The sequence below is a fragment of the Perca fluviatilis genome, chromosome 8 (assembly GCF_010015445.1).
Source record: "Perca fluviatilis chromosome 8, GENO_Pfluv_1.0, whole genome shotgun sequence".
In the NCBI taxonomy this organism is placed as follows: domain Eukaryota; kingdom Metazoa; phylum Chordata; class Actinopteri; order Perciformes; family Percidae; genus Perca; species Perca fluviatilis.
Genome location: NC_053119.1, coordinates 17,877,073 through 17,887,306, shown reverse-complemented (window position 1 = coordinate 17,887,306; position 10,234 = coordinate 17,877,073). Strand labels below are relative to the sequence as shown.

The 10,234-nt window shown below is 38.9% G+C and overlaps 2 protein-coding genes across 3 annotated transcripts; one reads left to right on the top strand and one right to left on the bottom strand.

The window, feature by feature from the left end:
- Window positions 1–579: 579 nt before the first annotated feature.
- On the top strand, window positions 580–5,899 carry ints14 (integrator complex subunit 14). 2 transcript variants are annotated; one of them, XM_039809887.1, is made up of 12 exons: window positions 580–686; window positions 1,032–1,318; window positions 1,467–1,574; window positions 1,743–1,898; window positions 2,705–2,823; window positions 2,917–3,059; window positions 3,153–3,245; window positions 3,660–3,804; window positions 3,950–4,083; window positions 4,284–4,402; window positions 5,010–5,075; window positions 5,161–5,394. In XM_039809887.1, exons 2-12 carry the CDS (start codon window positions 1,097–1,099, stop codon window positions 5,392–5,394), a joined length of 1,539 nt encoding a protein of 512 aa, XP_039665821.1. In that variant the 5' UTR covers window positions 580–686; window positions 1,032–1,096. The 2 variants fall into 2 exon arrangements, with proteins under 2 accessions (XP_039665821.1, XP_039665822.1); XM_039809888.1 differs by lacking the exon at window positions 580–686 and having other exon boundaries at window positions 1,097–1,318; window positions 5,161–5,899.
- Window positions 5,900–6,012: 113 nt separating this feature from the next.
- Window positions 6,013–10,151, bottom strand: hacd3 (3-hydroxyacyl-CoA dehydratase 3). Its single transcript, XM_039809889.1, has 11 exons — window positions 9,941–10,151; window positions 9,103–9,145; window positions 8,951–9,024; window positions 8,679–8,843; window positions 8,438–8,483; window positions 8,164–8,274; window positions 7,920–8,047; window positions 7,704–7,816; window positions 6,706–6,812; window positions 6,491–6,622; window positions 6,013–6,382 (listed from the first exon to the last, which is right to left on the bottom strand). The coding sequence occupies exons 1-11, from the start codon at window positions 10,016–10,018 to the stop codon at window positions 6,306–6,308; spliced, it is 1,074 nt and encodes a 357-aa protein (XP_039665823.1). The 5' UTR covers window positions 10,019–10,151; the 3' UTR covers window positions 6,013–6,305.
- Window positions 10,152–10,234: the final 83 nt, after the last annotated feature.

Sequence of the window (10,234 nt, the reverse complement as noted above, 5' to 3'; positions counted from 1 at the left end):
TCAGCATAATACCTGAAGTCTTCTAAGAGGATTATGTGCATTGTCTCACTCTCACTTTATCATGAGCCTACCCTAATAATATTTAATTTAATGCAAAATAAAAATGGGGATTTAGTATAATGCTAGGCTATTATGTTACAAAACTTTAGCATAACATTATTTTATAAAGCCTGAGACTGACACTTGGAAATAACTGATCATACAACGAAACATAACAATTTTGAACTGGAATGTTTTCGTGCCGACTTTTCAGCACAGGAATATGAAATTACCCATTTAAAAATGTGCATCACATAAATCTGCTTTCACCCGGACGGATGTAGTGATGTAGAACACAAACGTTTCGTTCTCATCAGTTTTTACGCAAAACCATCCACCAGCTCTTTAGATCTGATGGCTGATATTCCTATTTGGATATCGAGCATTTCACTTGAGTGCGCGCGGATTGACACTTCCTAGATCCAAACCAAAACTCTAGCTTTAAATTTACAACGTGCGTAAGCCAATCAAATTAATGTTGAAATAATTAAATGTCCCTGTTGATTTCTGTGTATATGTTTTAGCACAGAAATACGAACGTTTCACATAGGAACTATTTGTTCTAAAGTACACTGCTGTCACCCGGACGGAAGTAGTGGTGAACATTACAACACAAACACGGATGGCGATGAGCGAAACGTTGAATGGCACGTATATATTTAGTTTTTGTCATAGTATGTATTTACTTTATAGTTTAACTTATGGATAGTTCAGTTGTCTTCTCGCATGTATTAAATAGTAACCAGAACGTTTCTTCTGGCGTTACGTTACAGAAGGATAGCGTAGTATATCCGAACAACTAACGTTAGCCAACATATGCTAACGTTAGCAGTCCTCTGCTGTGACATTATTATTATTATTATTTTATTTTTTTTAGTTTTTAACGTCGTTAATGGTCTTTGTTTGTTTACATGCCGTCCAGAGGCAGGAATAAACTCCATGTAACGCTAAGTTAGCTAGCTTCTTAATCTTTTTTCTTTCTTTTCTTTCAGTGGGAGCACTTTGGATGATACTTTAAGTTCATTGTATAATTGGGAATCTATATAAGCAGCAAGCCATGCCTACCGTGGTCTTAATGGACGTGTCTCTGTCCATGACACGACCAGTGTCGCTGGATGGCAGCGAGGAGTTTCAGAGGAAGAACCTGGCTGTCCACGGACTAAATATGTTGTTTGAACACATGGCCTCAAACTACCGCATGGAGTTCACAGCACTGATGGCCTTTTCTTCCCTTTGGGAGCTCCTGGTGCCTTTCACCAGAGATTACAATGCATTACAGGTAAAAAGTGCCTCATATGAGAAGTCAGTCTGAAAAACCATAGTACGTTTTCCTCTCCTGAGTCACTACCTGATTTTGACTTAAGAGAAAACGAGTCTGACTTTGGAGAGGAGTTTGGGATTATCTAATAATGTTCGTGTCTGTGCAGGAGGCTCTCGGCAACCTGGAAGACTATGACAAGACCTGTGTTGAATCAGCTCTTAATGGAGTTAGTAACGTGGTACAGCAGGAGTGGGGCAGTGCCTGTCCCTGTCAGGTAATTTGGCAGGTCCTTTATACAATATCATCACACCTCCTGAATTTATTATTGAATATATAAATCTGATGTGCAGTTAAATAATTTTCCCATAATGATCTTGGCCATCTGTACCCATTTATTGTTACATAGGGTTATGTTTATGTACCTCCTTCCTTTATCCTGTAGGTGGTGCTGGTTACTGATGGATCTCTTGGTATTGGAAAGGGTTCGCTACGTCACTCCTTACACACACTGAAGCATCGTGGGGATGACAAGAAGTTCCCACTCCCTTTCCCTTTCCCTACCAAACTGTTCATCATGTCTGTAGCCAATGCAGAGGAGGTACTGACTGAGTCAACAACTAATTTCTAGTTACCTGCATCTTGATCTGAACACAGTCAGTGTAAAACCATGGAGGGCATTTGATCAGATAACATGCATCTAGAAGCAGCTGGTCATAAACAAGATCTAAGTTGATGGCTTCTCCTGGGCCTTATTATCTAAAATATTGTTGAAGAAATCTGAGGATGAGAGAATTGCAGTTTGAAAGTTGTTACTATCTTAACTTTTGAACCAAGAGACTCATAATTTAGAGATTCATAGTGATGAGTAGTCATGATAATGACAATGGCTGTGATATTACAGTGACTCCTAGAGACTTTAGTGGTTGTAGGCCATCTGTTTTACTGCTTAGATGACTGCATTTTGGAGTTGTGCATGTATCCTTCCCTAAATTGATATGTAAGTGATCTTCAGAGAACAGGTGCCTGCACATCCTTTTACAGTTATTTGAGAGAGTTACTATGTCAATTGTAAGTAAGAATATGTCTCAACATGGGTTTTGCATGTTCATTTACTAAAAGCAGTGATTTAAAGACTAAGCCAATATTTTGATTTTGAGTTTTTTTTATTCCTCCACTACGTGGCGAGGTTGTTATTTTTTTTAAAAACTGTAACACAAAAATATGAATGCAACCTCAAAAGAGCCTTGAGCACATTATATTTTGTGTAATTTTTGTCAAGTAGCAACAGTTTTCTGTAGTGTGCCTGGGAAACATCCATGTAAAATGTAATCTTATGGTAAATTAGCTCTCGCAATAGATTTGCTAGATGCAACCAATGCAATCCCCTGTCTTGTGTAATTGCAGTTACAGATGACTGATGCCATGGACAACTTGGAGGAACTACTTCGTCTCAGTGGAGGGGATGGACAGATCTTCACTGTGGAGGGTCCACTTTGCATGAAGAGTGTACAAGCCATGTTTGGGTATGTCTCTTACTGAAGACATAATCCAGAAAAAACTACTTTCTCATGTTTTATATGTTAATTTAGGAGTCTTTGGCCATTGTATGTCTTTAGGAGGCTGATTGATCACGCGTACTCTCCCTTCCATGCTGTCTTGCACTGTGGGAACTTATCTTCAGACGTTCAGGTGTTTCCTCGGCCTGAGCCTATTGTGATGGATGAAGAGGTGGAGCCCATGCCCCGATCAGTCAATACAGGTACACCGCTGGCTTCAGATTTCCTGATTTAGAGTTATAGTTAAACATTGTATTATTCTTTAACACATCTTCATTCTGTTATTTTTGTTTCAGATTTGGAAATTGTGGGCTTCATTGAAATTGCTGACATTTCCAGTCCTCCTGTTATTTCCAGACACTTGGTACTGCCTATTAATGTAAACAAAGGTTAGTGCTAAATGTTTTTGCTGTTGTCTTAAACTCCAAAAACAAAACTGTAAAAAAAAAACTTATAAAGCTAATTTTCACAGAAAACATCCCATTTTCTTTAAAGCAGATTGTTTAAAACTTCCCGTGCATTGAATGTCCCCACACCTAAAAAGTTATTCCCTGCTTCAAGAAAACATTGTTCACTATGCTTTACAGTCATCCATGTCCTTACAACAAGGACAGCTCAGATTGTGCCTCCACTGATATAGATTAGAGAATCGAGCTGCTGACTATGCACCAGATAATTATCACCTTTCAAAGTGAATACTTTATTTTTTAAACACAAAAACTGAAATCAATGAGCTCTCTGTATGTCACATGGCAGATTATGTTATTTTCAACGTATTTTTATGTATTTATATTTGATTTCAGAGGTGGATGAAGTTGGCACAGGAGCCACAGATGAGCTTGAGGAGGAACCTTCTGCCAGTCAAATGGCAGGCAAAAGTCCAAATTTCTGTGTACTTTTACATGGCAGCCTTAAAGTGGAGGGCATGGTGGCACTGGTCCAGCTGGGGTGAGATGCCATAGAGCTGTTTATATTTAATGAACTTTAATTATTTTGTGTTCAGAATTTAGCATATTTAAATATTAAGACACTTGCAGAAACAATTTAATAAATTTCATGAAGAAATTGCCTAAACCTAGTTTGCTTTTTACAGGCCAGAGTGGTACGGCATGCTGTATTCCCAAGCAGACAGCAAGAAGAAATCGAACCTTATGATGTCTCTGTTTGAGCCTGGTCCAGACCCTCTGCCTTGGCTGGGCAAGATCACACATTTGGGACCGATATCAGGTAACCCTTCTGGTTTCTCTGCAGAAACAGTAAACAAGCAAACAGCAGGAAACCCTTGTACTGTTTTTCCCTAAATACCAAAGGCCTCTCTGTATGTGTTCATAATCAAGCAGTTAATCATTTACATAGTTTTTATTTGGCCAGCTTTGATCGTGATGCTGACCTCACTCTGATGTTTCATGACTTTCCTGGTATTTCAGAGGCTGCTGAAAATCCTTATGGAGAGGATGACAGTAAAAGTCCTTTCCCTCTGCAGCCCCCAGTCAAACGAAGCTATGCCCAGAATGTCACTGTGTGGATTAAGGCCAGTGGACTGCAGGTACAGTAAAATAAATATATAAAAGCACTGTTGGTGGTTGGTTTCAATTGGTAGGGGGTCTTAATTACATGGCGTGCTTTGTGTTCAAGTCCACATGCCATGGTACTTCTGAGAGACTGATTTCCTTTAATGCATTGCAGCTAAAACCTTTCACAATTCTTAGTAATCTCAGTTTCAATGTAGAGATTGGACTGATTAACTGGCTACCAAAAAAACTAAATATAACCTGAACTTACTAAGATGTTATGTACAGTGAAGCTCCTATGCAGCCTATCGGACTTAGGCACGAACTCTTTGCAATGGAACTTGCTTACTGATGATGCATTCGTGTCATATCTGAGTTATCTTAATGAGTTTTGTTCATGTCAACATCCAACTTGAAAAAACCAAACAAATATGGACATCTCAGATCAGCCAAAGTCTGTTGTTCAGTGTATAAGTAAACCTAAATTGAATGGACACGGTTATATTGTAGATGCACGTACAACTATCCAGCCTTATCCATATGTTTAGTTTAAATAAGTTCTTGAATGGTTATTTCTCTTATTTTTTAGGGTAATTTCTGGTCATCATTGACTTTGACTTTTTTTATGCTGTCATTCTACAGACCGATGTGCAGAAGATCCTGAGGAATGCAAGGAAATTGCCCGATAAAACTCAAACCTTCTACAAGGTAAATCTCGCTGAACGTTGCGCTGAACTATGAGCTTGAACTATATTTTCATAATTTCAATTGCTGTTTTGTATTTGAATGTCAGGAGCTGAACCGTCTTCGGAAGGCTGCGTTGGCTTTCGGTTTCTGGGAGCTCCTGAAGGGAATGGCCGATCTGCTGGAGAGAGAGTGCACCCTGCTGCCAGACTCGGCCCATCCGGATGCTGCTTTCCAGCTCTCCCACGCTGCACAGCAACTCAAACTGGCCAGCACTGGTGACTCCCAGTATGCTGCTTTTGATCACAACATTGCTCCCATGCACACTGACTTCTCCAGCTGAGCCAAGTCTGAATTAGTAAAACTGGACTCAAATGTAGCAGCCTATGCGGACTAACGTTGACACAGCACCTGTGTGTGTGCTTAATATTGTCAGAAAAAAGGTTTTGGCTTCAAGAACCTAAATCAGTCAGATTGATAACTTACACTCCTTTGACACTGCCTAAACATGGCAAAACATAATGAGGTGTTTGTAAAATGTTAGCGTGTGTGTATATATATATATATATTTTTTTTTTTACATGTTCCTTTGTAGGACTTTTTTCAGAAATTGAGCAGATTTAAATTTTTATTCAGTGTCCAATAACATTTACAGGAGACATGATCATGCGACTGTCAAAATAATGAAATAGCTGAGCGAAGAATACAAACTCTATGTACCAGGTTATTATAGAGCAGAAAGGACACAAAATGCTATCCATATTTTAGCAGTCACCAGTGTAAGTTTCCCTGAGGTTTGTGGGACGGTTCAGAAATCTGGAATGATAATACAGTATTTTGAGAACGTTGTCGCTTTCTTCATTCTGACATAAATCACATCATCTCAAATGACAACAGTAGCAATACCACTGCATTAAAAAGATCTCAACCAAGATTAAAAGGAAAACAACCACACAGGATATCAAATTCTATGGCTTATTATAGCTCTTCCCCTTTCTACAAAATACTTAGAATTCACATCTTAAGAGAAATCAATCACCAGTAAAAGAGACATCAATGCAATGATGAAATATTGCATCATCTGTAGGATGCCCATTTTGACCACAGATGTAATCATTTCCGTGAGAGCCAACGGAAAAAGAAAAACTTTTATAAGAAAAACTAGAATTAATTTGACAGGAGCATGGTCCATGATCATTTAAAACATGTCATCCAGAAATAAGCAGGCAGCAAAGGTGTCAGGAATATTTTTGCTCAATTTGCTTTCCTCTTCTTGGTACAGAAACGCCTCTTCCTTTGCTTGTAAAGATGACGTAAGTTGATAAAAAGTCCTAAGGAGGGGGCAGGAAACCAAAAAATTGAGATCAGAACCAAAATGCTGACATTAGAACATATTTGCTCAAAGATGTATAAGGTTAATGTTTTATCTGGAGACTTACCCAGAAACATGAGTACAAGATAGATGTGAAGGACGTAAGAGAAGCTGATGGAGGTACCGACAGCTTTTGGCAGAGGAATGCTGAAGAGTTTGGTCTCGTCAAAGATGGGAATGGATTGTATCACAGCAACAGCTACATGGGAATGGGAGATACATTTAGAACTTTTATGTGAAGAAGAATCATTTTTTACTTCTGAAAGATGTAAACAAGCTCACCTTCAGCTATAACACCTAATGGGTACAGTGGTATCCAGATTGTGTACCGCAGCCAAGTGAGAGTTTTCCACTCTGTATTTAAACAGCCCAGCATGTAAAATGGATACCTGAAATTGGAGCATCATGTTAGTTTTATGGAGGAAATGAGATGTGTTGCTAATAAACTGACACATCAACAACAGTCCATCTTCATAACAATGTAGCCTAAATGACCTGCTGTTATGCTGATTCTTGTAACACCAACTGGTACCCCAAACCTTCGTCAGTCAGGTTGAGTCTGTGACACTGCTGCTGCTCGGAGTAGAGTTGCATTTTTGCATCGTTGTGCCCTTTTACTGAGTGTGCTTGTGTCAACAGTTAATGCCACACATGCCATACTGCAGCCGTTTTCCCATTTGTTCTGGGTGTGCAACTAACAAATATTTTCAATATCAACCTGTTTATTATTTTGTTGATTGTTTGATCTATAAAACATCAAAAAACTGTGTAAAAATTCTCTAGAGAACAAGGCGACATCATTAAACATCTTTTTTTGTCTGACCAACAGTCCAAACCCCAACATATTTAATTTACTATAATTTAAAGCTATAGTGCACAACTATTTTATATTAATGAACGTCCATTACATTGAAGCCATTGCCAAATGAGTTGCTACAAAGCTAATTAAGCCTATCGGCTCCACAAAACACTCTGTATTTCTCAGTATGGCTACGTTTACAAAATGGTGTAGTCTGGCAACATTTACGTGCAGCAGCTCGAGTGATGCCCTTTACGTCACCGCTGAGAAAGGACAAGCAGCAAAAGGAGTCAATATTTTTACAATATTGTTTACATTTCTATATCTCAGTAAATGTTTATGTTCATTAAGAGAACTTTGGGTGTAATATATTGGCTTTACACAGAAGACTGCTGAGACTTTGAAAATAATTATCAGACTTTACTAAGCCCAATTACACGACTGTTTACCATGAACAATGGCAAAGCAGATGCATGCTTACCTAAAAATCTCAATGGTGCTCCACAGATAGAAAACGAAGAACACAACTGGCTGGTTATGCATTTCTTCCAAACTACCAAAAATTATGAAGAGGATAAAATTTCTTCCAACCACCTAGTAAAAGAACAAAACCCACAAACATTTGTACTTACACTTGAAATGTAATAACAGTCTGTTACAAGAAGCCCTGCACATCAAACAAATGAGCATCACATACCTGTATAAAAGTTGGAATAACACCTGTCTGGACTACACCGAAAGTTGCATTGAGGACCTCTACTGCTGCCAGGATCTGGCAGGAGAACATCACATCTGATATGGTGTGAAATGTGTCGTAGAGAGAATCTGAAATGAGAGTAGTGTTATAAATGATACGTCTTGCCAGATTTTTGAGAAAAAATTTATGGAAGAAGGAAAAACAGTGGAAAAGTTAAAGCCACAGCAGTCTTATATTTCCTTACCTTGGCCAAAGATAAAGAGCCGCACGGTCATGTTGACAAAGATCCATGAAAAACCAAGAAACTGCACCAGGTTATATACAAACAAAAATCCTGTTTTCAGGCTGACAAAACCTGAAACATTTAAGGAAAAGGAAAACATTGAGGCATCTGACAACAACTTGCTTAAATTAAGAAATGACAAACAACTACCACCAAAAAAAGTATTGAAAGCACTGAGAACAAAATTGTTAGTCTTTAGAGAAACAGACATGCATCTAGAGAGATTTTTACTCACCTTCCTCTTTATGCCTTGATGCCTTCAGCATGTTCCTTTTCTCCTCCTTTTCAAAATTAAAAAAGAAAATATATAATATACAAGTGTTTAATATTTGCCTTTGATATCAATAGTGCAATCTTAGTCAGTTGGACATTTTGCAATTTAGAGTATGTTATTTAATACACCTGTCAAATAAACAACACATTGAAAAAAAAAAAAGGTATGGTTAAAATGTCCCTCTGATGTAAAAACTTGAAACCTTTTCCCGGATCTCCATCTCAGCATCTGACTCGTCCAGCCAACGGTCAAAGTCTGGTGCCAGGAAGACTGGTTTGCGCTCCTGTAGCGTCAGTCTTTTCCACCAGCCTCGCTGCTCTTTCCGCACTGTAATATTCACCTGACGCTGCGTGGACTTGTGGCTCACCTGGACACACAGGCTCATTTAATGAGCACACTTGGCAAAACTAGAAAGCATAAGTAAGAAAGGAGCAGTAGATCTAGGACTGATTTAAATGGAGACATAGGGCCTACCTCTGACTTTACTGGTAAAAGAAACTCCAAGCTGAACTCATATTCATTTTGTCCTTTTGCACCGTGGCCCTGGGCTGCACACAAAATACCACAAAAATGTCACAAATAATGAACTTATTAACATTTTCATTGACAAATAAAATGTATGTCACCTCTAAACTGAAGCATGTTGTCATTCACATTGACATCAATATTCTGCAAAAAAAAGAAGAGAGGCAGATGATGAGCTTATACTTCCTTTTACAGAGTAAGAATTCAAGCATTATCTTATTTACAACCTGTGCCCAATAACGCTAAACTGAGTTACCGGCCACGATCATGATTAATTTCCTTGTTTGAAGTAAATGAGCCTTTTCACACTTTCTCCAACCTGAATCAGCTCTTATTCATGTACTGTTTACTATATAACAGTATAGCAACACACAGTGCTATAAAAAAAAAAGAACAACACTAGATGACTATGATGCCAAAATTTGACCAGAGTAACGTGCTGAAGATTAGCGTCCTTCCTGCAACCTGAAGTTTGGGGACATCTCTGGGTTAAGAAACACCTGTCCTCGGCTTCTGCGCTTCAGGTAGGCCTAGTGCAGGGGGGATTTTCATTGTTATTAACCCGTGCAACTGTGTACACTAACAACCATACTTCTCGAATGTAACGCATTACTGAACAGGTTTCGTGCGATCAAACCTGATAGCTAATAACAGGCCTTAGTAGAGGACTTTGTAAATATCAACTATCATCTAAAAGGATCTCTGATCTAATATGCAAAGTGCAACTGTAGTGTGGCATGTACAGGAACCTGAACCCTTCATTTGGTTAAGTCAATATTTACCTCTTAGAGGCATTAAATAGAGCACGAGCAGAAAGCAATTTTCTTAATATAATGAGTGCAGGCAGTTTGTGTTAACACAAACTGTTACTTTTTTTTTTGTTTAGCTCTGGCTTTGCCTCCGGTTTTTGGTCCTGTCCGTTACTCTCTGTTAGCTCACCTGGGCGTCTGTCAGCTCCACTCGCAGGTAAATATCTTCATGGCGTTGAGCCCAGTAAACGAGAGGTGTGAGTGGCATTGTTTCGTTTTTTTTTTTGTAGAGCTTTGGTTAAAAAATATCAGGCTGGACAAACAATGAAGGAAGTTTCCTCGTTTCATGCCAGCCGTCACGGGAAGTAAATACCCAGAATATTCTGCGAACGCGCGCGCTCGTAGAATAATCTACGTAGCGACGTGCTCGTGCAGGTGACAGAGCCGTTGGTTGTGCCCTCTTCTGATTGGCTGGCGGTGGATA

What these genes read in the sequence shown, in the direction of transcription:
- ints14 (XM_039809888.1), top strand. Translation starts at nt 1,097, where the DNA reads ATGCCTACCGTGGTCTTAATGGACGTGTCTCTGTCCATGACACGACCA. An exon ending in CTGTAGCCAATGCAGAGGAG is followed by an intron (nt 1,899 to 2,704) that starts GTACTGACTGAG and finishes GTGTAATTGCAG; the next exon opens with TTACAGATGACTGATGCCAT. An exon ending in TTAAGGCCAGTGGACTGCAG is followed by an intron (nt 4,403 to 5,009) that starts GTACAGTAAAAT and finishes GTCATTCTACAG; the next exon opens with ACCGATGTGCAGAAGATCCT.
- hacd3 (XM_039809889.1), bottom strand. Translation starts at nt 10,018, where the DNA reads ATGCCACTCACACCTCTCGTTTACTGGGCTCAACGCCATGAAGATATT. An exon ending in CAACATGCTTCAGTTTAGAG is followed by an intron (nt 9,025 to 9,102) that starts GTGACATACATT and finishes TTTTGTGTGCAG; the next exon opens with CCCAGGGCCACGGTGCAAAA. An exon ending in ATTAGGTGTTATAGCTGAAG is followed by an intron (nt 6,623 to 6,705) that starts GTGAGCTTGTTT and finishes ATTCCCATGTAG; the next exon opens with CTGTTGCTGTGATACAATCC.